The sequence below is a fragment of the Poecilia mexicana genome, unplaced genomic scaffold (assembly GCF_051168715.1).
Source record: "Poecilia mexicana isolate PSO_F unplaced genomic scaffold, ASM5116871v1 scaffold_11, whole genome shotgun sequence".
NCBI lineage: Eukaryota > Metazoa > Chordata > Actinopteri > Cyprinodontiformes > Poeciliidae > Poecilia > Poecilia mexicana.
The window spans coordinates 1,988,786-2,016,565 of record NW_028263380.1 but is presented as its reverse complement, the minus strand read 5'-3'; the positions used below and the strand labels follow the sequence as shown (position 1 = coordinate 2,016,565).

The window sequence follows — 27,780 nt, the reverse complement described above, 5'->3', positions numbered from 1 at the left end:
AGGGAATAATTATTTTTTTAAGAAGCTAGATATCAGCTGGTAAAGGGAAAATAAATGTTTTTATTACAGAATAAATCCTGCTATCTTAGTGGCATGACTCAAATGGTTTTTTCAAGGTAGCCACAGGGTGCTTTCAGGACGCCCAAAAGAAAATTTCTGGGAACCAACAGGGAACTTACAGGTTACTTACAGAACCTTCACATACTTAGCTAGAACTGACCCCTCCCACCTGATTGCTTTTCTTTAAAATTTTCACATTGAGAATTAATTAGAAGGTGCCTACATGGTCCAAGAAACTTTCTAGATACTTACAGGAATCCCTTTGGATGAGGTACCTTGGAGGTATTGTTATGATAGAGTAATATTCACAGGATATCTATTTTGTTTGTGCAAGGATAACACAGGGTTAAAGGGGATTCATGTGGTTATTCAATGGAAAAATGCAAAGAGTACTTCCATGAATATTTGCACGTTTGCTTAAAAGTTACAACAAATGTTTGATCACCTCCATGCTTCTTCACACATTGAGTGCAGGGCTGCCAATAGGGACAAGGCTGGATTATGAGGCGACTCTATTTATAATCTATGTGTGCATTCATTGGGCACCTACAGATTACCTTTAGGGTAACTTAGAAAATCCTAAAGTGACTGACCTGCATTGTCAGATGAAGTGCTACTCTCTGTTTATAGTGTCCACTTTATGTACCCTGTACATACTGATCTGTCTTATAAATTGCTAACATTTTCTCTTACTAAGGCAAAAAATCTTGAGTTAATCGTGAGCCACATTTCTGTGTTCCTTCCTGAGAGGGAGAAACTGCTTCTTTTCCTTCCTAATGAGCTCCTACTGGAGATGACAGCCATCTCATTCACCACCTCCAAACATAATTCTCTTGTTCATACCAATCACACAGACTATCCATGTAGCTTGTGCATGAGCGAGTGCTGACATTCGCTTCCCAAACACCCTGCTACAAAGAGACAGTAAACAGATACAGCACACAAAATGAGCAGTCAGGAATTTGCACAAAAATTGGCAAATGGACAATTGTCTGTTGTTGAACTGTGACAAACACTGTTGATGAAAAACAGAGGGAAGCTTCCATTTGTTTCAACACTCTACCCCTGCTTAATAAAAAACCTGAAATAAAACAGACTATTTGCACATATTGAGTAATTTGCTCAATATGTGCACAGACAGGCATATGAGTTCCAGTTTCAGTCAATAAGATGCTAAATGCTTTAGAAAGGACATTTCCATACTGATGAAATTAGAATTGTGTGAAGATGTGGAATAATAATTCAGTTTTCTCAATCTGAAATTAGATTTCAGGATAGATGATTTGGATGACAGATGGTTTGTTTTCTACAGCTGTTTCATCTGAGTGCTGGTTTTAAATCTGATGGTGCTTCACGGTGGTGGTAATCTACAATACACTAAACACTTTCATTCATAATTATCATTCGTCACTCAGATTTTTGATTTTCCAGTCAATGGAAAAGTCAATGGTGTGTTTTTCTATACAGCCATGCCATTACTAAATACACCACATCAGCCTGCTGGTTTCTTTATTACAAGGGCCACACTGACATCTTGTGTACACAAAATGCCACTGTGAATGATGGATAGTGAAGTACCAGAGAGTCAGTTGTCGTCATTAATGTGATGGGACTGATAGAATAAATGATTGCATCACACTAATTAAAAGCACAAATTTGGTACTTGTAGCATATAGCTTCATAAAACCACATGTAGAACAGACACATTCCTAATTTCTAAGCATTATTTCATATCCGGATCCATATGTCCACGGCAAACACTTTGACTCAGATTTGTTCCTATTTACATCATTTCTATTGCTGAATGTCAGAATGATGATAGACAGTATTATTTTATTACTATCTTTAAATCAAAATGCATTGAGCTACATTTCCTGAATATTTCATAGAAATTCCTTTTAAACTGTCTGATTTGGTTAAAATATTTTGCTTTTCCTTCCACAAGCTCCTCATGATATTTTGGAAGAGTTTTGTTGAAACTGGATGAGGTTTGAAGGCCTCCTTAATCACACACAGCTTTTCGTATCCGTCTCATTCATTTTCTCTAGAACTAAGATCAGTGACCATGTTTTGGATGGTCACTGCAAATCATTGACTTTGTTGTCTGAAATACAAACAGGGAACAAAGAGACTTTTGGTTCTTAGATCTCACGCCCTACAGAAGCCGCCTCACCGTCCACAGAGAGACGAAGGCTCCACACATGCTGCCCTGCCGCTGTTGCTTGTCCTACCAACCAGAACTGCCACTGTCTTGCCCCAGGATGAGGACACTTGTCCTAATCCAAGCCAATGCTCATCTAAAGCCAAATGGACGCTTCCTCAGCCACTAGCCAAGTAGCTAACTGCAAATGGTTTTCCCTACTGCACTGCAAAGGCTCCCCTCCAGTCATGGCTACCTTAGTTCAGCCAACTAAGGTTTTGCTAGTCATGACTTTGTTATGACTCCCTCTTTGTTAAGGAAGGAGGACAAAGGCTGCTAAAGTCCTCTTGACTCAAGTTCTTTGTTAAGAAGGACTGAAGTAAGAGCTGTATCTGAGCAGAGTAAATGAATTAGGACAAGACAATTTAAATATTGCTTCTGACAGTGTATTGTATTGATTTATGACGTTTAACAAGATTTATTACTCTAAAGTGCTTGAGTGTAAACAGGCCACTGAGGCTGTGAGATAAACATTTGCTTTCTAAGATTAATGACAGGTAAAGTCACATCCTTCATTTAAAGTGAGCTTACTATCTTGTCCTTCCTTCTCACTAAATATTATATAATCCCTAAGACATACAGAAAAGGAACTTCATCTGAATGGGCGCAAAGGTATGAAACTGCCTCCATGCAGAAGTGAGTGGCTTTTGCTTTTTTGTGAGTGTGTTGGGCAAACTCACTTGTGATTGTGGACAACTCTGACTTTGCCTCAAAGTTTATATTGTTTTACAGAAAAATGTAGTGTTAATTATTATTATGTTATAGCTTATTAAAATAGCTTATTTTGCATTACAAAACATTAGTTAATCTTATTGTCTGCAGTTCAACATGCAGTAGTTAACAAGCAAGAGCACAGCTAGAATAATTTGACCACAGTGACAAACTCTTACAAATAAATGGTGTCTTATTTATTATATTTTCCATATAGACTTTAAGAGTACTTTTCTACACCCACTGAATGTTTGTATTGACAAAAACATGCATGTTAGTTATTTTTTATTGGCGAAACACTCGCTTTTAACTGTAACGTGTTGCAGAGATTTCAGAGAAATATTTTTACCACAACACAAGAGAAAATGAAGTAATGAAAGATGTACTTTGTAAATGTAATTATATTGTATAATCTTGCAGTGTCTAAGCTGTCAGTGTTCAACAGCTACAGTGAGGCTTAGAGCAACAACATCAGCTTCCATCTTTATATAACATGATGCGACAAGCTCATTTTCCTCTTTGTCGCACTCCATTTCATTTGATTTCACAGCCAGAGGCTTTCGTGCTCCATCTAATGCTGAGAGGGTGCTGCTGAGGTTTGGGCGATTGATTTTACTGCTCCCTCACTGCGTGGGACAGCTCATGTCTGCAAAGCTCTTTGACTGTTTTTCTATCATTTAAAACAGAGAATCCATTCTAATAATCTGCAGCTCATTAATGCCACAATCTTTATTTTCTTCAATAAAAAAAAGTTAAACATGATGTCTTCAGCTATACAGAATAAATACTGCATGTAATATATTTATAGTATACTGTGTATTCCATTAAGTGGTATAAATGTTTGGTTACTTTCAAATAAATCTACTGAGAGATTTGTTGTTGTTGTTATTTTTACTATTTCTCCCATATGCTGTTTCTTTTTGTATCCTTTAGAGCTGAGAGCCCTGAAGGAACGATGCCACCGTCAGCAGTAAATGTGCTGTTCCCCTGAGGGTAATCTTCTGGATCTCATGGATACTGATGATGCCGACCAATGATCCTGTTGGTGAATTTTTCAAGTCCTTTTCTCAGAAGTCCTAGAGCTCCTGTGATCACTAGTATTGGTTCAGCCCTTATGTTCTACATTTTAATCACTTAAATTTCCAGATTTTTATACTTAAACAGGTTTTCTATCACTTTCACAAATGTTTTTTTCCCCCTGACAATTAATAATAATAATAATAATAATAATAATAATAATAATAATAATAATAATAATAATAATAATAATAATAATAATAATTCTGTGAGATGAGAAACCTTTGTTGAGAAAAGAAGATATGATTCCCAAGAGCAGGTAAAGTTTGTACCTGTTTCCTTCATGAAACATGAGAAAATTGTGTTCCTTGTATGTAATGGAAAAGGCCACTAGATGGCGCTGATGAATAGATTTTTTTTTTTTTTCTCCAGATTAGCCAGAATCTTATGAAAACATTTGTGCAAACTTTACCAGTTTTCCAGTGCCTTAGTTTAGCTATGTTTATCATCCTATTGAACTAATATTAGTTGTGGGGTTTCTTAAAGTGATATTTGGGTACATAAAAATCTCGCGATATCTTGCCGCTGTTACTTTCTTGAGCGCGTACGCATTTTTGCTTTGACGGTCTCGTGTGAATCACGTCCTTTATGTACAGCAATTGGCGTAGTACGAGCGTGCCACTCATACTGGTTCAGTGAGTTGTTGGGAGTTTTTTTTTTTCTTCCAGAGGGAATGTCAAGCTCAGAAGTCCTGGCTGGTGAAGCAGAGGGGAACGGCGGCATAATGGGTGAGTTTTCTCAGCTTTGGAAAGCTGTTTTTTGCCCTGGAGCTTTGTTTAGGACTGACTTTTTGGAAGTGTCTGGCGCCTTAGCGAGCTGTTTCCTAACTTCGTTGAACAAAATGCTGGAGAATACGTTAGTTGTCGTTACTTCAGCTTAATGCTGCTAAACAGACATGTTAGTGAGACATGTAGAAATGATTGGCATGTATCGCTGTTTGGCAACATGTCAGAAGCAACTACAGTTTCCTGCTGCTCTCTCTTCGTGTTAGAAACAGTTCCGTCACTGCTTTTTAGACCTTAAGTAATCGGAGTTCACACGAACCGTCCATTCAGAAGTATTATTTTCCGTCTTGGTTTATTGTAACAATGGCCATTTGTTGGAAATAAAGTCAAACTCGACCTAATAATTGAGAAGAGCTGTCAGGATCCACAGACTGGAGTAAGTTTAGCAATGTGCGGAAGCAGCGTTGTTCTCAGCGGTATCCGTGTCTAATGCTTTGATCCAGAGGCTGTGCTAGGATCCTTAAACACAGGGGGCTAAGCCCACCCATTAAAGACTTAAATACCATTCTATTATAAAGTATTTTCTCCCTTACAGGTTTTGCTTTTTGTGTTGTTTGAGATCATCAAACATTTTTTATTAGCAGGTGAAGGTAACTTAAGTATTTAGAAATTTCAGATTTCAAGTGGTTTGTCTGTTCTTGCTTGCTGTTGTGAAAGTGTAAAGCTTGTACAAGTCAATCTTTCTATCAAGTGTTTTTGAATTGGAAATTGTTTTTTTTTGTATAACTCTGGGGTAATATTGGTCTATTCTTTTCTGCAGAATAGTTTTAATTCAACAGCTTTGAAGGGTTCTCAAGTATGATATGCCTGCTAAGGTCAACATCTCAATTAAGTTAAAGTTAGAACCTTAACTAGGTCTGTTCATGACCTGAAATTCCTTTCTTATATATTCAGTTTTACCTGGATAAGACTTCTATGGTGAATAAGTTCTGACTTTGCAAACATTTACTTATTTATTACAGCCATGCGTAGTGTCATCTAATGTAGTTACATTTGTGTTGCCAGGTTGATTCACTGCAAGCAAGGAAACGTAACTAATTAGCTTTTTTTTTTTTCCTTTTTTGTAAAATTTTATAACTCTGCTCAAAATTCGCATGACAGTTGGATGGAAATTGTTTCGTGTTCCTAACCAGATGAACACGATTCTGCCAAGTAGGTGTTGAGAAAACTGCATACCTGATGGAACAGGTGTTGTTGACCAGCCTGATAGACAGTGTCTATTGGATGGATTGCATTGGTTTCTGTTCAGTTAAAATTCAGTGACTAGGAACACTTACACTGTGGTGTTCAGGAGTCCCTCAAGAATGTTGGTCTATAATTATAATCAAAAAACATTTGATTATAATTATTTGTCAATTAGTAACTTTTGTCTCTTACGTTCCTACTGCTGTGGTATTAAAATTGTTGCTTGTAAGCGACCGTGTTGACCAAGCATCGTCCATCAGATGGCTTCCTTCCTGTTCTGCATAATATCCCATGTACCTATTACTATCCATGTCTTCTTTGTGAAGCAGCTACACATTGCTAAACATGCTAACTCCGCCACCATGAAGCAAGACGATACAAAGAAACCATGACATCTTTTGTTTGCAGACGTGTATTACTAGAGAAGCACCAGACATTCATTTAACAAGTGCAGCCGCCCTGCTGGTTATAGATAGTGAAGCGTAGAATTTGTCAGGTAGAACCGAGTGTGTGGTGTGAAACCATGTGGGGAAACAGGTCAGTCTGCTGCAATGGGGCAAGTCTCTGTGATGTCAGGTCAGGTGCATTACTCAAATGACAGCAACAAAGGTTTCTGTTTTTGTTTAAAGACAATGGCATTGATTCATCAAATGATTCAGTTAAAATGCTGTTAGGAGAAAAAAGAAGGAGCAATTCTGAGCCACAGTATGGAGGAGAATAAATACCCAGTTATATCATGGAAAACAGAGCTGGATCCAAGCAGCATGCTGTGTGTGTGTTGTGTCTGTGTGTGCGTGTGTGGACTGATAGTACAGATGGATAGGTCAGGCCTCCTGCCAGCTACACACGGAGTATCAGGTGACACGGCGGGCTAATGCCAAAAGGAGGTGGTGGCTGAGCCGGGTCCACTGAGCTGGTTCGGGTCCGCTATGCTCTGGTTGTTGGAGTGTAATAATGTCTCTGTGCATCAGAGATAATTTCTTCTGTCTCTACATGCAGTAACAGGATAGTTCACATCTACATTAGATTTCCTCCACCCAGCAGATATGATGCAGGCTTAGCAGATCAGAGTGTTGTTTACATTTGTTATATTTTTAATCTTGTTAAATTGGAATTCAGTCCAGTGTTTAGCTCCAGTTTTTTCTATTAAAACAAAGAATCCATATAAATGTTTTATACAGATAATCCCTAAGTTTCTTGGCCATAGCAATGTAGAAAAGAGTCTGGATGGTCACATGTTTGATCAGACTCATCCAGCTCGGCATGATGATCTGTGGCTGACAACAGCTACGCGATGCTCACCCTGGTTCATTCTGCAACACCCAGCAGTTGAGACACAACAACACTGGGAGTGTTGGAGCTTTTCAATGAATCATGCCAGAATAATGAGAGAAATGGTTTTGGTATGCAAACACGAGTGACATGTTTTACAGGTCTGCAGATCTCTGCAAGGTACAGCACTTTACCTAATTATAGCTCCAAACACCGGCTGGGGTGTGGATCATGTTCTCTTCATTTCTGGTCATATTTGGATTTCTTTAGGGCTGTGACTTACAATTATTTTAGTAATCAGTGATTCTATTGGTTAGTTTGATGGTTAATTGATTAACTTGGATAAAAATTTGGCTATTCCTTTTAACTGGCTTATTTCATATAACATTATATATAAAAATGCAAATAAACAAATAATTTAATTCCTCATGTAATAAGAAAATAAATATTTTATTGTCTAGGATGCAGAAACAGCATTCTAGACCTAGAATCCAATTACATTGACCATTAGCTCAATGCAATATTGAGCTAATGATCAATGTTGATCATGCATAGCAAAGGATGCATCTGAGCCAAAAACAATCATTTTCGGCTCAGAAAATCAACATGTGAAAAGCTCAGCGCAACTGATTATTTATTTTAAATATCTGAAATGCAGACAAACTGGTGGCCTGACCTTTCCTGTTTATCCACAGTTTTCTCTCCACACCATTTTTTAAAATATATATTGAAGCAATTCTGAGGTAAAACCTGAAACTGCTGCTGTGCAAGTTACTCAACAGGTTGTTGCTAGGTAACCAAAGAGTGCGTGAGTTACTTGATACCACTAACCTTTCTTAGCTGGGAGTGAGAGGTTGATCTTTGCCTACAACCCCCATAAGGCTGTGCAGTCAATATTCAATATATTAAATGTTATTGCGATATATATTTTTATAGATTTATTGTCCAGGCCTATCTGTGGGGATATTTCCTGCCCCAGGTCAGGCTCAGGATATCCGAAGTTTGCTGTATAGGAGATTCATCAAATACATTTCCTGGAGAATCTCCTGTTTTTATTCCCATGTTAGGATGAAAATGCGGTTGAGGAATTCTGGGTGGTTCTTTGGAGCAGAGTGTGTTGGATGGGCTGAGAGGTTTGGATGAACCTCCAGAGCAGGAGGATGTGTGGAATGCTGGAGCTGTGTCAGGGTCGTGGGAAGCTGGTTGGTGTGTGTGAGAGAATCTCTCTTCTCTCTGCTGCAGCCCTCTGCTCTCTGGAGCTGAACCCAGGCAGACTCAGACTCAGGCTTCCGGGACTGCCCTCCCACATAGTTTCCGCTTCTTCAGCAGAGTGCACCTTGCTTTCTGGTACGGCCTCAACGCCTTCCTGCGCTGATTTAATTTTTGTGGTAAAATCTTAGCTCAGGAGCACGTCCCATGTGTTCCTCTGGTTAACATGTCAGTGGGAGCTGCTGATGCTGTGCAGCTTTGCTGAAACAAACAAGTCAGCTCACACACTCACTCTTGGATGACATTCACCAAACTCACCAAACTGTAACAGATGGTTACAGACAGCAGCTTGCTGCGCTGCAGATATGGAGGCTTCTCATCAAACCCTTTGTGAATGTAAACTGAACTTTTCAGTCATATTAGGTACAGGAGAACATGCTGTGTCTTCATTCTGATTTTTTGTAGAAATGTTCTTCTCTCTGTGGTATTTGCATGCAGTTTCAGTTTAAACTATGAGTAACGAACAGGAAGCAGTGTGGAGAGGGCCACAGTAAGCACTCTGAAGCTGTCAGGTAGAAAGGCTGTTCTAAAAGTGGTTGAGTTTCAATTTAGAAATGAGTTAAAAGTCTTGCAGTCATGCAAAAACACCAGAAAGCAGAAACCAAAGTGCTTCATTTAATTCAGTGTGAATGTATGACATCCTTTTTATAGCTATGATACCAGAACAAAACATTTTATGTTTTGTCTTAGAGCTACATTCATAGAATAGTTCTAAATACAGTGCCATATTGGCATATACAGTATGAAGTCTTGTTGCATTTAGAAATTAATCTACAATATTCCACAGCGTCTTGCTCATCAGTCTCTGCTCTAACAAGTCAAAGGAATGCTCAGTAGGAGCACAGGGAGGAAGTGGAGGAGCTTTATGTCTCATACTGTCATAACTTTGTGTCAGTTTAACTAGTGTGTAAAAAAGAAAAAAACAACAACAAAGAAATAAAAACATTGCTGCTACATGCTTCAAATTCTGTAGAAATATTTATAAGTGCTCACAGAGAGTAAGGATAAAAGACGATTTGTTGTCCTAATTCTTTCCATTGTTCTTGTTTTTATGCGTCCTGGATCTGCCACCTTCACTGCTGCCTTGCTCTCCATCCGTCTGCTCTCCAACCAGCTGTAAGTATATTACTCTTGTTTCAGTGAGATCAAAGATCACCTGCCCCAAAACTACTTTGCAAAAGTTTTCAAATGTTATGGTGGATGGAATAGAATACATGGTTTTAGTGTTTTGTTGTCTTTTGGTAAAGAAACATTGAAAAGTGTGGCATGCATTTGTATTTTTGTATTTATCCACCTTTACCTATTGTTAAAAGTCCAGTGCAATCAACTCCCAATATGTAAATAGAGTCTAACTGGATACAATTTAATTATCTAGTTAGCTGTTCTGTTTCTGACCTCAGACTTTGTTAGAGAACAAACAGAACCATAGAGACCAAGAACCCTGCACACATATAGAGAAGCTTAAAGCAGCATTAGGTTTTAAACAACATTCCAGGCTCGGAACATGTCTGATCAGTCAACATCCAAGGAGGGAGGATGGACCACCTGCATATCTGCAAAGATAATGACGTCCACCTAGACTGACAGGCTGGACAAAGAGAGCAGTAATGAGGGAAGTGGACAATGTGACATGATGCTGGTCATCTGTCCATCACATGACCACAAATATGTGGAAGAACATCCTGGTCAAATGAAACTAAAATGGAACTTTTTGGCCAACATGCAGCTCTCTGAGGAGGAAACCCAACACTGTTCATCACCCTGAACACATCACCAAATAACCAAACACGATGCTGATGGCTGATGCAGGATAATCATTGAAGAGAACTGCTTAGAGACTGGTCAGAGGTTCACCTTCCACCTGGACCACCAGCCACAGATACTCTGGCACTTTTCAGGTCCATCCTGCGTTAGAATGGCCCATTCAAAGTGCAGACCTAAACCCAACTGGGAGTCAATAGAAATTACTTTGATTCTTACAGACATCCAACCTAAGATTGAGTTATCTTGCTAAGAAAAATGAGCAAAGGTTTTGGTCTCCTGTGCTAAGCTAGCAGAAAAATAACCCCAAACATTTGCAGATGTCATTTTCACAAAAGTTGTTAATGTAATTTATGTGCAGAGGGCCTAAACACCACACATTTCTGATGGTGACAAATTTATTAAAGAGCATCATTTTTTCCCCAGTTTACCATCATCTTCAGCTTTGTGTTGTAAGAGCAGGGACCTCATGCATAAAACGTGCATGTGCACAAAAAATGTGCGGCGCCATATTCTACACACAAGTCGGCATGTATAAAAATTAACTTTGCGTCAAAGTGTGCGTAAATATACTCACACTTTTTTGCTGCCATGAAAATGTGCGGCAGCCACGCAAACTTTTTCTGTGAACAATATCAAACTACAAAGCGTCAAAACTCACCTAAATACACTGAAACCTGACTACATTCAGTGTTTTTAGACCAAGAAGCATCAAACCCGATGGTTTTTTCATGATTTAACTTTTTTTATTGCTTAAAAGTAAACGATGAAACTGAACCGCATTTATCCCCCAGACAATAAAGTAACACATACACAAAATAAAGAAAATAAAAGGATGTGAAAACCTCACTCGAATGTAAATAGTACTTTTCCTCAGTTTTTGTCTCATAAAGATGTAAATCGTTGGTCTGTGCGCCGAAGCGCATGAAATGCATCTATGCGGTAATTTCATTCTCAATTTAAAAAAAAACAAAAAAAAAAACAGGGTTGGATCAGCAGATTAACTCCAAACAAGTTTGATTATTTTTTAAGGTGATTAAGGTGTGTAGACAATCCCGTATGTATGTAGCTGTGCAAAAATGTGCCGCATTGTGGAGCGTTTTGGCTTTGATGGAGAACATCGCCAATGGAAGGATTCAGAGGGAGCGTGTCTTCAGAGATCATTTTATCTTCTATGCTTGGATTAATCCAGACTGATCATCTTGGAGCTCTGAGCAAAACTTAAAGAAGGAGCCGTGCTGTACCAGTACCGGTCCAACTGCAGTCATTGAGCCGCCAGCTTTGTGAATGCGCCTTTCTGGACAGAAAGCATCTTTGTTCTGCAAATGTACAACTTATGCACCTGATTCTACTATTTAGAATAAACGTCTGCATTCCCCACTGAAAGGACTCTTTGACCCGCGGTCTGTCTTTAAATCCCGGCTGAATGCGCTACTGTTCAAACGGCCATTTTCACAATTTATTTATTTATTTAATTTGGATTTTATTTTTTTCTTTAAAATGTATTTTTATTTTTGTAAGGTGACCTTATGTCCTGAAAACACCTTTTAAATAAAATATATAATTATTATTATAAATATTCATACTGCTACAAACAAGGACGTCGCCATGGTTACTGCTTCACGTAGTGGCAGACTTCTGGGTATTTATACTAATTTACATATGTATTTATGGGTGGCGACATTGCAGACCAGCAGCTGCGCTCTATTTCCTGCAAATTAGGATTTATAAAGGAAAGATGCGCGGCCACATGCGTGCGCACGGCTTTATGCATCCCATTTGTTTTGTGCGCCGCACTCTTCTAAATTTTTCCGTACTCCATGTTTTAGTGTGAAAACTGCACATTCTTTTATGCATGAGGCCCCAGGTCTTTACTCATTATTTAACAATTATACAGATGACAAAATTAAGTGTCATCTGTATGAAACGCTCCTTGAGAATTCTGAATGTCTGATCATTTTGTCAACTGTAGTTTTTGGCTTTGGAAAAAAAATTAAATGTGTGTGTGTAAATTCAATCTACAGCAACAGAAGAACCTAGAGGGCTATGTGGGTTTTGCTAATCTACCCAACCAAGTTTACAGGAAATCAGTGAAGAGAGGCTTTGAGTTCACTCTGATGGTTGTGGGTGAGTACATCTATATTAATCTGTGTTTGGTTGTCTACATGTTTCTGGATATGACCAAAATAATATCACAGAATGATTTGTGTTTATTGTGACATATGATTCTATGTGATTTGCAACACGAACAGCTGCAAACAGAAAGTCAGCCTGTGGCTCAGATAACAACCTTTGCAGCTGTTTGTTCCCCACAGAGTAGGGCTGGGCCATAAGACCTATGACAGTATCATGATATATTGAGCAGTTCGCCTCAGTAATGATAAATGGACAATAACGCATGATGCTTGTCCAGTGAACTTAAGCCACGCCCCTTTGGCCTGTCACAATAATCAATAAATCAATTAATTGTATTCAAACTCAATAATTTCCATTGGCATGATTTGTTGTTTCTCTTTTCTTTTTTCTCTCTTTCTACCAAAAACTGGATGAAAGTCATTCCAAAAAGGTCTATTAACTATTCTTGAGCTAATCTGAAGACTGCATGGAGGTTGGAGGTCAGTAGCAGCTGGCCTGTGTGCTCCATGTGCCTCAGCATCCACTGACCCACTCTGGTTTTACATGGCTGACCAGTTGGTGGCTGAGTGGCTGTTGGTTCCACTCACCCACCTCTACTTTGTTATAGTGTAGCTAACAGCTGACTGTGGCCTATTTGGTAGTGAGGAAGCCTAAATACTGGGCTTATTGTACACATCTCATGCAGTGATGTGCGGTGAGGTTCAGGTGTGTTGAAGTAGAGATACATCTAAATGTTACAGGAGACCGGCCCTCGAGGCTGGAATTGCCCACCCCTGGATTAGAGGTTAGGTTAGAACTGAGTTTGAACTGAGTTTAGGTCAGACTTAGGGTTAGGCATGTACTGGTAATGGTTGGGGTTCAGAGTCAGGCTTAGGCTGTAGAAATGATACAAAGTCAATGCAAAGTCCTTGTGAATATAGAAAGACATGAGTATATGTGTGTGTGTTTTGTGTATGTGATTATCCGTCTCATTTAAATTATGTGGAGGGAGGAGACTTCCTGTCATTCCATTCATGCCCTGAAAGTCAACGCCTGGTCAGCTTATTCAACAGGAGGTCCTCCTGTCTGGCCTTTCCTTTCTCTCCTGTTATGTGCTGCTACCTGAATAGGAAACGGCCCCGAATGGCCACACGATGTCACATCCTGTGCTAAAGACCCAGGACTTCCAGTAGCCTGTTGCCTCAGGGTTAAGAATCTGGTCTTAGTGGAACTCATCCCTCTGTTTGTGTATGTAGCTCTGGAGTTTCCCATGCTGTTCTCTCATGACACATGTTATTATTTTATGAGCAGCATGTAATATGAACAGCAGAGTTATTAGAAAAGTCACATACCTGTCAGAATATATGAAGGATGTGTGTGTTCACCATTGAAGGAACTGTTCCTGAACATCAGCTCTACTGGGACCTGATGGGTGTGGGCTTTATGAGATGTGAAATTCTGAGGAAAATATTCCAGAAATCATAAATTGTGGCAAAAACCCACTTCTTGTTTCAAGTAATTTTTTTATACATTTAAAAATTCTGTTTGGTTCTTTCAGTTTGGGGAAAATACTACTGTGAAAGGGACAAAGTTCAGTTTTCTTTCTGAGAAATGTTCTCCAGGCGGCTGCAAAACTAGGAACCTTAGAGTTTAATAATATTAGCAGCTGTTTAACACAGGACCATGAAGCTGCTAGGACACGATCATGGAGTCCTCATACATATCCATCATACATGGATATGTATGATTTTCATTCAGAGTTTCTGAGTTTTCTTTATTGTTCCATGTTCAGGGTCTATTCCCCTTTGCATAGGCTGGATTTCTGATCACAACCTTGAATTAGGGCTTGGCTAAATGGACTTATTTAGTCCATGATATTTTCTGGTAATATTGTGATAACAATAAAAGTGATGGTAAAAGCTTTGTATTACATATTTTTAGCTAGCTGTAGGGCTGTGAGTGCATGACAGCCCTATCACAGCCTCATAAACAGAGATGTCACTCCTGAAAACATTCCCATTGGAAACATGTTATGGTTGCAGTGAAATCACAACTTTGACTACAAATTTTTCAGAGGTGCAGCAAAATCTGGACTTTTAGGCTGCAGCAATCACAAAAACACCTCGTGACATCCTGGAGGGAATGACAAAGTTCTGCAGGTGTGCTTAAATCCACTGCTGCTAATAGAATCACTGTTCCAAGCTGTAAGGGTTCCAACATATTTACTCTCTCAGTGCTGGAGCTTTGGCTGAGCCAACAAGTGTAAGTGGGACAGAGCCATTTGTTAGTCAAAGTCAATCTTTGGCAGTGATTTCCATGTTGACAGAGTCTGACCTAGATGTTGGCCACTGCAGCTGGAGCCTGGAGTGCATTTGTTTCCTAGTTGACAGTTTTGTTACTGCATCACTTAAATGACACAAATTGATGCCTTTGCTGTTACTGATTTCTACCACTTCAGAGTTTGTCTTGCATATTTTGAATGGAAAGTGGCATTTGTAAATGCAGTGGGGAAAAGGTCACAGCTTACTGTGTTAAAAACTCAAAGTTTCCCTTCCATTCACCAATGGAGCATCTTTACATCACCTGCATGTTACAGAAGAGGAGTGAATCAGTGCAGTCCCTCCCTCATGAGGCAGGATTTTCCTACTTTCCCTCCACCATCCTGCTGAATAGCAAACGGCTTTGGGATAAACCCACATGGTTTACACAGCTGCTGGAAATTTCCTTTAAAGGAGGCAAGCTGGCTGCGAAGTGAGCCTCAGTCTGCAGGCAGCTCTCTGAGATGGCTCCTCCTCCTGCAGGACACAGAGTGATGGGAGAAAATCAAAAATGTTCTTCATATAAAAATTGCAAGCAATGAACTGACGGGGGTCAACTGGTCGCATGGAGGGCTGTAAAAATTGATCTGCTTCTTAAGCAGTTTTTCTGTTTTATTATTTTTTCCTTCTTAAATATTTCAGATCAACAAACAGATGTTAATATCAAACCCTAAATGATCTTTTCATTTAGGGTTTATAATTTTTAACAAAATATATCCATATTAAACTGACCCTACCAGAAGAAGTTAACATTTCATAAATTTACCACCTCAGTGTTTGAAGACATCTGGCATTTTTGATGCAAAAGTCAGACTTTATAATATCAGTGAATGTCTCAGTTGTGGATTCATGCCTCTAATCATGGAAAATGATCCTTTTTTCTCTTTATATTTTATAACTTTTCACCATCAGAGAATATTAAATCTCTTTCTTGTAAAAATATTAAATTAATTTTGATTTCTTTCTTTTTTCTTTTTTTTTCTACATACAGTAGCCCAAATACGCCGTCATCGTATGGATGATCAGAATACCTTTTTTGGCAGTTAGCAAAGTTAGCATAGTTTCTAGACTGTGATTGGTTCAGATCAGACCAATGGCTGTTGTTTCCATTGCAGGTAAAACGGTGAGGTGATGTAAAAGATGTCGCGATAAACAATAAATCAATTAATCGCATAACTGAAAATTATCAACCTCATTTTAATTTATCTCCTTTATCATTTCTTCCTGCCTTTTTCTCTTTCTACTGATGACACTGGATGAAAACAGCCTTTACTCTGGCTTTCCTGACTTCTCCCTTCCTCATTTCCTTAGTGTAAGGGAGGAGTGAACTATTACATCAGGTAGTCATATATGCCCATCTTCTCTATCTAAATCTAATGATTATTGAAGGACAATATGGTATGCAGACTTCATAATCTATACTCTGTTGGTTGAAATGTTGTTTCCACTTTGTTTTTATGTTGTGTTTAGTTTTTATTCAAGTGCATCTTTTGTTAACGGAGACAGAGTCCATTTCATTTTTGTTTTTGGTTGTTTTGTTAAATTTGTTTACCAGTTCTAGTGTTAAGTTTTTTTTTGAAAATGAAGTGTTTTTATTTTTGGCAGGATGTGCTGTCATGACATTATTACATATGTCATTACCATTACATCAGCTTAAAACGGTCTTCAAACAATATTGTTGTTTATCGCAATAATTTTTGAGACAATTAATTGCTCAACAAACTTAGTTATCATGACAAAAAAAAAAAATCCAGGCGACCAGATATCTTTCTGCCTTCACAAATCACCTTTCGCCTTCCATGTCTTTCCGTGTGGCCCCATACTTCACCTCACTGACGCCCAGGTTAGTTTTACTGAGCTCCTAGTAGGAGCTCAGTAAACCTCCTCATATCTGTCTCAGATGTGACATTTAATTCATTTTTCTCCAACACAAAATGTCTCTTTGGTCCTTTATCAGTCCATAGTGTGTAAAGTCATTTTGACTGTTTGATCAGCAGCCAGTTGTCATTTCTGAGCCACTCTGCTGGAAGATAAATGTGACTGCCCTTTCTTGAAAGTATTTCTAACTCTGGGCTGGTTAGAGAAAGATTCCTTTGTTTTTGTTTTTTTCCTCATCTTCCCATTTATTTTCACTGTTCATGGGGTGTTGATGGGCTGAGCTGCTGGCAGCTGTGGCCCCTGTTGGCCGCAGACTGACCACTTGTAAAGGTCAGCAGCAGCCTGTTGGCTCCCAGGCCAGGCTGCTTTCTGGCTGCTCCTCTGCTCACAGTAGAGCTTTTGTTCAGCAGCTCGCCCTGCGCTCCACCCGGGACGCCCTGCTGAGGCGATTGGCTTACCACCGCCATGCTCTCCAGGTTTTATGTGTCACTGTGTTTATCTCCACTGCAGCTGCTCCAAAATATTATGCATCTGATCATACTCTGTCCCCTAACATACTTCAGGACAGCTAACAGATTGTGGGATCGTCTCTATGTGGCTGACTCCTCCCTCTCCCTGAGATTCTCCGACTAGATTGCTGAAATGCGAACAGGAAAATAATTTACTCACAGACAGCCCTTCCATCCTGTCTGTCTTTTCCTTGCCTAATGTTATCAGTTGTTTATTTAAGAAGGAGGAGATGTGGGGGGGCGCAGAGGGGTCATTTCCTGTGTGAATCTGAAACATGTGAAGAATGTCTGGCTGCAGAAGACTGCAGCAGAAATGGAGATGATAAACATCTGCAGATTGTGTCAGTTTGGCCTGAAGAAGGCGATTAGAAACCCAGTGGAGCATTCTTCTGCTCTCTCCCAACCAAACCCTGTTCTTTGTCTTGCAGGAGAATCTGGCCTGGGGAAGTCCACACTGATCAACTCGCTCTTTCTCACTGACCTATACTCCCCAGAGTATCCCGGTCCTTCCCACAGGATCAAAAAGACTGTCCAGGTAGAGACACTCATGGAGGGCTGCTGTCCACTTGTCTCTGTCTAACTTACTGCAGTATTGTCATTCTCTCTGTCTCTCTGGATTTATATTGTCATGATAATGAAACATTTCAGTTTTATTGTATGAAGCTAAAGCTTAATGAGGTTTGCTTTACTCTGACACTAGACTGTATCAGTATCCAACCTGGGTGCTATGGTAACAGCAAGGCACCTATCTATTGCAACAGACAAGATTGAGGCAATATTTTCCTATAACATTTTCATTATGTTTCTCTAATGTCCTGCAGCCCTACTGGGCAACATAGTAATTAATAAGGTGAGGCTGATACAGACTGGAAATATTTACATGTATTCCAGGTTATAATCTGTCTGTATTATATTGAGTCAGGCTTTCTTCTGCAAAAAACGTTACTGATTTTGATTTCCCATCGAAGCTTTCTCATCAAAAGTCTGAATATTATTTCTGAACATGAAGTTCTACAAACTGACTGCATTATTAAAGGATAGCTGCTGCTATATAGAACGAGGAGATGGTTTGTGTAGTCTCTGCATAATTATTGTTAGGTTCCAGGACCGCAACCACTTAATCTCATTTGTGACCATGATTGAAGTCAAAACTTTGGAACTAAACGCACCCAGATGTGTTGTTGTTTGAGCTGCAAAGTATAAGTGTCACATGTATCTTTTCATTGTGATATGAAATAAATCTATAGCCAAACCAACATGTTTATTGGAAAATGAATAAAAAGTTTTTTGCAACAGTTAGAAGCTAACTGTTGGTCTTGATTTTTATTTTTTTACCATCGGATAATAATCTGATAGTAAAAAACGGATTCTCGGATGAGAATCCGTCAAAAATGGATTCAGATGAGAATAATATATTAACTAACATGGCTGACGTGATTTTACATTATCATGGAATCTTACACAAATATAAAAATGCAGTTAATATTCATATAAACTTTTAATAAAGGGTAGTTTCTGTTTGACATTACTTGCGATTGCGATTAAACATTTCCTTTTCAGATCAGTTAGAATTACTAAATGCTTTCCAGTTTTTATTTTTTTTACCACTTATTTTAAATTCTTGGTTTTTGATAGACTTCGCTTCAAACTGTTTGACTTAGGTCACGTTTACTGGTTTCCTTCTACAAACCTCTCCCAATAGTTTGCTGGAATTTTGTCCCATTCCTCCTGTCAGAACAGGTTAGCAGCCCTCACTCCTTCTCACACATTTCCCATAATCCAGAGATCAGGACTTTGTGACATTCATTCTAAAACATGGACTTTACTGTGCATAAGCCCCTCACTAAGTGATCTGGTGCCATGCTGTGGACGGTGTCCATTTGGACGACCCACTTGGGTCCATGCTTTAACTTCCTTGGTGATGCCTTGAGATGATTTTTCCAACCGGACTCCAGCTTTTTTGTACACTGCAGCAGTCCCTCATGCAGCTAAGCATACCTACAACATGATACTGCCACCCCGTACTTCTCAGTTGGAGTGTTCTCAGGCTGCAAAGATACCCTTTTTTCTTCAGATGTAACAATGGTTGTTATAGCCAAAGCATTTCATTCTGGTGTCATTAGACTCCAAGGGAAGTCTCCAAAATAAACCTATTTGTATCTCAGTGTAGTTGAGAATTTTTTTCATGTAAAGAGCTTAAATAGAACCACTTTTATTTGACTGCAGGACACCACATGAAGTTCTAGGGGCAGCATACGCTCCATTGCCTGCCATCAACCTAAATGCAGCCTATGCAGAGCAGAGCCAATCAGTGGCTTCAATAATGGCACTACTGCAATGAATGAGACACAACACAAACACCACAGGGCTGTGCTGCATTTCACTGCAGCTTGACTGAACTTACAGATGAACTTGAGGTGTGTGTGATAGTTTTATTTTCAGTCTGTGAATGTAGTTTAACAGGAAGGTTAAATGAGGCTTTCAACTTAAGGATTCTTAGATTTAGAACCGTAGATAAACTGAACTTGTGGAGGAATTCAGTTCTCCTCCTGATATCTTGGCTGCATAATGATTTTTAAATGATGTCACAGAAGGTCACAGTATGTTTCATTTGTTGCTTTGAAATGCATGCAGAGGTGTGCATCCGGTTAAAGCTACAGTACGTAACTTTTCTTAAAAAAGAAAAAAAAAGTTTTTTTTTTACCTTTGTCAAACTGTCACTATATCATGACAGCAGTAGATAGATAATCTGTGTATAATGAAGGTTTTATGACCTGGTAAGAAAAATCTAGAAGCTGGAAGGTTAAAATCAAGATGTTTAGTCTGATTTAATACTTACTGCCACCCTTCCTGTTGCACCAGATTTTAGTTGGTGATTATTTCAGTTTTAATAGAGAAAGAACAACTTTTTCTGATGTCAAGCAGTTTAAAGATTAACTGCTAAAAATAACGGCTCTGCAGCAATGTGTGTTTATAATGAACTCATACTAGTTCATCACAGAAAAGAACTAGTTTGGCCACTCAGAACATGGTGGATGCAGGATATATTCTGAAACAATAGCTTGTTTTCATTTTTTATGTGTTGTGGACCAGGGATTTTATGAATAACTTTATCTGATAGTGGTATAACGTTGCCAGGTTATCTTCTACAGGATAAATGAATGCTGGATGTAATAGCTGGTTTTGGTTGATGTTTCTCTGCAGATGTTTTGTAATTGAGCCAATTAGACCCACTGCTGCAGTGATAGTAGATCTGCTCCATGTCAGTGTGTGTTGGGCCTCAAACCAAATAAGCTCCTGCTATGACAAGCATATTCTACTGAAGTATATTCTACTTCCCTGAGCCAGGAGCTTTGTGTTAGGCCCCATGTAGGCCTGGATTAAATCTTATTTATTGGCCTCATTTCTCAAAGTGACAAAGATCCTTCATACTTTTATATTTCTCATGACTTCCTTCAAACATCATCTTCAAAACAGTGATGAAAGCAACATCCTCTTCCTGTATTTGCTACACACACAAAGTATGACAGAAATCTTCATTAGTGAGTTTAACTTGACAAGTTAAAGCTTCAGAAGAAAACAGAATGAACACAGAAAACTACTGTACCATCCACCACATGATTTGTTCAATTTTTCACTCACTGTTTCTGTTTGATTGATTGGAGAAAGAGCCCTTCAGAGATTTTAATTCAATTTCTCCCACTTCCTCTGGTATATATTTAAAAGTAAAATGCTGAAGTTGTCCTGATTATGACAAATAAAGGAAGCAACAACGCTTATGAAACCAAGACTTTCAGTTTTCTGTAGATGGTTCTAGATGTCTGAGTTCTGTATTTTCAAGTGAATCTTTCGGCATTGCTTCTGCTTGCGGTGGCAGATGGAGAGGGATCACTAACAGCCCACACCTGTAGCTTGAACTGCAGCTTCCTGTTGAAGGAGAACAAGTGAAGCAGTTGGTGTAAAGAAGGGGGGGACCTCGCCCTGCTCTGTTCATTCGGATCTTCTACTTTACTCTAAATCTCAGCTAATTCCTGGCAGCATACTGAGGGTCTCCGTCTATCCTCAACCCACTGCTGCTTCCAATTTGTTTACACCCCTGAGCTCTTAAAGGAGATTTAGGATGCGTGCATGCGTGCGTTCCCATAGACTTTATGCTTCAGGATTCACCCCTTGCTTCAGTCCTTGGGTAATTGGGGGCTTTAAGCGAAGCTTACTGGTAGATCACTGAGATGATTACAACAGAGAACAGACAGCTCTTGTTCTTCAGCTCTCCAGGAACCACAGACTGAAGATTTAGACACATTTGTGGTTCCTTTATTGGCAAAGGCTGCCAGAATGTGATGACACTGCTAGGAATGCAGTTTGTCATATAATCCAGTTGAGTACGTCTGGGTGTTAGCTGGACGTGAGAAAACCTGGGTGGGTGTCTTTGTAGTTCCTGGCTAATTTGAGTGGATGAGGCAGGGACTTGGTGATTAGCCAACAAGCTGCCTGGGGAATGAGTGCATTCTTGTCCCGCTGACGCACAAACACGTCCTGGGTTCTAGTTCAGGAACTAGTTCACTGAAAAGTTAGTTTCATTTAGCTCAGGACAAGCATGTACAGGTGTGTCATATAGGGGTGGAATCTTTTGCTATCTTGCAATTTGATGTTGACTTTTAGGGCAGCAATTTCATTCACAATTTTCGAGTCAAACCAATTATTCATAATGATTTATACTTTAATCTAAAGGTATGCAGTCTTTGTAGTTATTTAGTGAATAATCATACAAATGTACATAACTCTTCATCACAACAGATAAACGTTCAGTATTCATTTCCTCTGTAGATAGAGAATGTCCTGCATGGATAGAAAATGGAGGCCAACAAACATTGGATTTGTTTTATTTTTTAAAATCAATTTGACATTTTAAATTAAACATTGTTAATCGAAGTAATGAGAATCAGGATTCTTATGTGAATTTATTTATTTATTTTTTTGTTTTTGGCTTTCCTCCAGTGTCATAGGTCAGAGTACATTCTGTTGGGATGTTAGTCATTGGGAATCTGTTCTTAAGTCGGTGTGTACCAGTTGACTCTACTGGATCCTTGGCATTGTGGGAAATTGTTTGATTTGACAGTTTGATTTGTCTGTGAAGAACAGCTGAACATTTTGACATGTCATGAGTCATTTGTACTCATATGTACGTAACAGACTGAACCTGTACACTAAGAGTTATTACCTAAACCACATGCTCATGGCCAGCTGTGTGTATTGATGTCAAGTGTTGGAGGCCCCTCTGAAAGCCACATCATGCTGCCACCTCCTGCAGGACCACAGAGATGCTTTTGGACAACTGAGGACATTTTCATTTCCTTTTCTCACCTTTCAGCTCAGACCTGCTTGTGTGTTTTCACTCTGCCTCAGCTCCAGTTGGGTTGATCTGCTTTTTCTATAGCTCCTAGCTGTTGATCCTAATTTTAGCTGATTTTGATGTGCCTTTATGAACTAGAACATTAGAAAAAACAGATGCATGATTAAAAATCTCTTTTCTGACCTTGTGAAAACAATCACTGCAAACTGGGCTTTACTTATCCTAGCATCTTATATTAGCCATTAGCATGGCTATCACTAGAAAACCATCAGTCTGTGTGTATTTCCCAGAGAATTGATTCCCTTGTCTTTGCTCTGATAAAATAAAAAGGATAAGACAGAGCAACTTTGCTGAAGGTCTGTTCAGCCTTCCTGTTATCTGCTCTCTCTGACTCTCTTTGAACCGTTGAACCGGATGTGGTAGAAAACACTCTTCTTTAAAAAAACAAAAAAATCTAAAGTCTTTGTGCTTACTCTGACTTCATCTTTAAACATCTTACTGATTCTTCAAACTGAAAACTTTGAGTTTTCAACACTAGGAATGTGCATTGAAGAGTGTTGCTTATAGAAGTGACTATAGGAGAATTTCTGGCTTCTTTAGATTTATATGTACTGAGACTAGGAGCCCTGGATACTTTCTGCTCTGAAAAACCTTATAAAGAAGTATAGCTACCTTGAATAGAGAAAGGAACAATGTTTGGAGTCCAACTGGAAAAATGCAGCTGCTTGAGGCTCCAGGTAGCTGCTTGGCCAGGCTGGTTTGGAAAATACAGTGAAGTATGATTGGAAACTGAGTTTCACCATAGCTTTTCTTTTACTTTAAAATCTGCTCTGATGACCTGGTAATCATGTGTTTGGACCACATACTACATACCTGCATTACTCACCCAACATCCTGGGAAACTGACCAAATCATCCAAATAGACGTAAAGCAACATAAAATACATGAATGAATTAGTGGAGTTTTCATTAAACTAAGTTCAACTTCTAAAAGATGCCTTGGTTCAGTTTTGGAAATTTAATGTTTAATCAAATCACATATGGTTGAAAAGTGTTCATCTTTGTTTAATATTATGAATAAACCGTTTAGATTCAGCCACATGATGAGGCTAATATTAGCTTCCAGTCTGGGACTCTTTGAAAACCCCCAGTCATAAAAGTGACAGCAGATAACATCAGTAGAACTGAGGCTAGCTTATCTGGGTGCAGGGGGTGCAGAACATGTTTTCACAGGAAGGAAGTAAAGCATGACTTGGTAGATTGTTTTGCTTCAGAACACATGCAGAATGTGCTCCTGTCTCACCGGGACAGTCCTTCTCCCCCTGATGCACCTAAGCAGGAAGGCGGATCTGGTCTCCAGCTTTTTCCCATGAGCTCACTGTTTTTATGGGGCGTGTCTGGGGATTGAGTCAGCCCTGTTGCGCAGTAGATGGAAGTCTGTTTCAAGCTGTCTCCACAGCTTGAAACAGCAACAATCCTACTCACTTACACGAAGGTCAACCAGTCAACATCTCCATAAGTCTTTTACTTTGAAACATAATAATTTATGGTTTGTTTTAAATTAAGTATTCTTAAATGAATGCAGTTATTTTTTTGTTTTCTGTTTTTCAGCCTTCCTGGTGGGAATTTTAAATATAAATTGTTGTTTTTAATTTAAATTAGCAGTGACACTTTATTTGATGGAGTGTGTATAATACAGACATGTCACTGTCATAAACATGACGTAACACCTGTCATGAACATGAACGAGTTTTTATGAATGTCTATGACTGTTATCATGAAATGTCATTCGGTAAATAATGACACTTTTAATGCAAAGTTGCATTGAAAGTCCATTAAAGAGCCAACTCTGCATTATTTTGTAAATAATTACACTTAGTTGGCACTTTGTCTAATATAATGAATAAACTATATAGAATCAGCCACGTTGGAGTGAAGGAGCATCGTTCTCTTCCTGACAAGCAGTGACTTTAAGGCGTAGCTCTAAAATGCAGCCACTGGTGGGCCGCTTGTGAACTCAAGCATTGTGAATGAACCAATCAGAAGTTTAAAATGCTGTTGCATCATTTGGGCTTACCAAATAGGAATAGTAATAAACTTCTGGCTTTGAAGTAATGAAAAATAATTATTTTAATTCTGTTTGGGAACCCAAACTAATTTTCATCAACCTATCTCACTTAATTTGACTTCTGGATCTGCTCAAAAACAAACAGACTCAAAGAACAGTCTGTCTGAGTCTGAACTTTCACATGTGCTAATTATTTGTTGTGTATATGTGTAGAAATTTAACTGACTTAACACTGTAAATACCACCATATTTATGTGTATATTGCATATATTTCTTACATTGTTTGCACTGTTGTGGAGCTGACTTTAATCTCGTTGTACATGTGTACAGTGACAAACATTAGATTCTAATTCTGACCGACTGGCTGCATCTCGTCTCTCACTCAGAGGTTTCCTGTTGAAAGCAGCATGAGGGAAGCCGAGGTCGGCCTGAGATCTGCTGATTGAATCAAAGTTGATCTGCTGATCACGAGTTGTGTCTCGACCCCACACTGGTCTGCTGATCAAAGCCCACTCTACCCCTCCCCCAACCTTATTGATGCCTTCAGAGGCATCTTTGTTCTCTTGGTTCTTCCTCACCAAACAAACATGATCCGTGCTGCTCTTACTTGAGGGTTCTTCCATTGCTTTATGGGAACTTCCATGTTGTGATTGCTCTGTTTGTTTTTTTTTCCCAAGTTTTCCTCAGCAAAGTGTTGTTTCTAAATGAGACTATAACCAACACAAATCCCGTTTTCTGCATTTGTTCTCATTGATGACAGGTGGAGCAGTCCCAGGTTCTGATAAAGGAAGGAGGGGTCCATCTTCTGCTGACCATCGTCGACACGCCTGGCTTTGGGGACGCCGTAGACAACAGTAACTGGTGAGCTCATCCATATGTTACTGTTGATGGCTGCAAAAGAATTCATTTTGCTTAATATTTTTCCCCTTTTTATCTGGTTCTAGCCACAAACGTTTGTGTATTTTATTTTAATGTTCTGTGATAAAACAACACAACGATGAACATAAATGTGAAGTGGAAGAAAAATTATTTGTGGCTTTCAATATTTTTTACTAAAAAAACATCTGAAAAAGAGTGTTTTGATGTTTCCATCAATAAAATCCACTGGCAGGAAGAACTTCCATCTGCAGTTCAGCAGTAGCCATGTAGAGGGACATGGCAAATAAATGACTGGTGCTGTGTCTGGTGAAAACACTACATATTACTGGTACCATGTCCCCATGGTGAAACGCGGTGGTGGCAGCATCATCATGGGGGAAAACTTTTCTTCAGCAGAGAAGCTGGTCAGACTTTCTGGAAAATTGGATTTAGCAAATTTTGGAAAGAAACTTTGTAATCAGTCAAGGAGCTTCAGCTCTCAGCATGATAGTCACAGTAAATATCCCACCATAACTATAATCAGGTAGTAAAGAACAGAATGGCCCAGAGTTGAGCTCTACAGGCAGACAGGCTTTCCATCTGACCCAAATGAACTTGAGCTGGTGGTTTATAAAAGACAGAGGAAGCAAGTTTATGTTGAAACCTGTGAAACCTGCTTCTAAACAGTATTCATTCAGGGAAGATGAACACAAATACGCACCAAATTTTTCAGATTACAATCAGTACAAAAGTTTGGAAACCATGTATAATTTTCCTTCTACGTCACAATCCTTGACTGCTTTGTGCTGGTCTGTCACATGAGATTCCAATAAAATACATACAAGTTTGGCAAGTTTATAGATGTTAGACTGTAGAGCAGAATGTTAGACATCCATCTTTTTTTTTTTGCTCTGATATTTAACCTTGAATTCTAATCCCCCTCTCCAGCTGGCAGCCGGTGACCGACTACATCGACAATAAGTTTGAAGACTTCCTCAACTCAGAGTCACGGGTCAACAGACGGCTGATGCCGGACAGCAGAGTGCACTGCTGCCTGTACTTCATCGCTCCGTCTGGTCATGGGTGAGTGCTGCTGGGCAGTTTCAGGTTGTGATTGCTAACAGGACGCTCTGTTCGTTTACACTTCCAACGCGGCTGACTGCTGGCCATGCTCAGGGCAGTCCTGCCTGCGGCCTCCTAGCTGGCTAAGCGGCTGGAATAATATTGGTGTAATCTTCCCTGAGCTCACTGACCTGGATACCTCATTCCTCTCATCTGCTGCTGCTGCTGCCAAACTTCCTCACACACACACACACACACACACACACACACACACGCACACACACACACGCACACACACGCACACACACACACACACACACACACACGCACACACACACACACAACAGACCACACAGGACTCCTTAACCAGAAGAGGGTTTTGTTTTTCATGCTTGTTGAGCCCTTTGGCCCACAGTGACCCGGTGTGCTGGACTGTGTCCACCTCTGAGGTCCACCACCATATGGGCTGAGTTTATTTGCAGCATCTGCTGCTGAATGGGGAGTCTGGGTTTCTGCTCCTCAGACCGTCAGAACAACAGCTTTTATAGGCTGGGAATGTGTCCTAAACATGTTGATAACAATGCTGATTCTGATTCAGATATTATTGACCTTCTATTGTAATAAGTTTGTGTGTAATGGTCCCAGTCAGGTGCCTGAGTCAGTGCAATTCATTGTCTGTAGTTCTGGTTTTGAGACCCACCAGACCCTGTCTTAGACACTCTATGGCAGCAAACTGACAGCTGCACATGGGCTCCTTAAATCTGCCACAGCATACAGATCAACATTGCTTTCTGAATGAACCCAGTATCATGAATTCTTGTCTGTCCTACTAACTGAAACCTTTTGACTTGCTGCTGTCTCTAGGCTGAAGCCACTAGACATTGAATTCATGAAGCGGTTACATGAAAAAGTCAACGTCATTCCCCTCATCGCCAAAGCTGACACAATGACTCCGGAAGAGTGTCAACAGTTCAAAAAACAGGTGCGTGTTTTACCGTCTGCCTGCAGCTGCACTCAGCCTCCTCTTCGGTTCTACAGTTTTACTGAGTTCATGTGATCCACTGCCGTTTCTCTTTACTAGTTTCCTTTGAATCATGAAGGCATCCTCAGGCTGTCCCTCCTAACACTAACATTGTTTTTTTGTGTAACTAAAAGAAGCACGTTTAGTGTTCTAAAGGTGTTCTAAACCCAACAAATACACCTTAAACTTATTGATTAAAGACTAGTTTAAATAATTGAATACATTATTACTGCTCTGTTTTGGGTCTGCATTTGCCCAAAACAAAGCCTGGGAGTACTT

General features: G+C 39.4%; 1 protein-coding gene across 3 annotated transcripts in view; it reads left to right on the top strand.

Annotated features, from left to right (window-relative positions):
• Positions 1-4,603: 4,603 nt before the first annotated feature.
• The window catches only part of LOC106921150 (septin-7-like), a 35,440-nt gene continuing 12,263 nt past the window's right edge, over positions 4,604-27,780 (top strand). For 2 of the 3 annotated variants that reach the window (XM_088010056.1, XM_088010055.1), the window contains exons 1-5: positions 12,303-12,447; positions 17,569-17,675; positions 25,321-25,421; positions 26,367-26,501; positions 27,345-27,462. In XM_088010056.1, coding sequence (XP_087866182.1) covers positions 12,318-12,447; positions 17,569-17,675; positions 25,321-25,421; positions 26,367-26,501; positions 27,345-27,462 — 591 coding nt within the window. In that variant the 5' untranslated portion in view covers positions 12,303-12,317. Of the gene's footprint in view, positions 4,777-4,864; positions 4,867-12,302; positions 12,448-17,568; positions 17,676-25,320; positions 25,422-26,366; positions 26,502-27,344; positions 27,463-27,780 lie in introns of those variants that run through there. The other variant, XM_014992636.2, reaches the window with a different exon arrangement.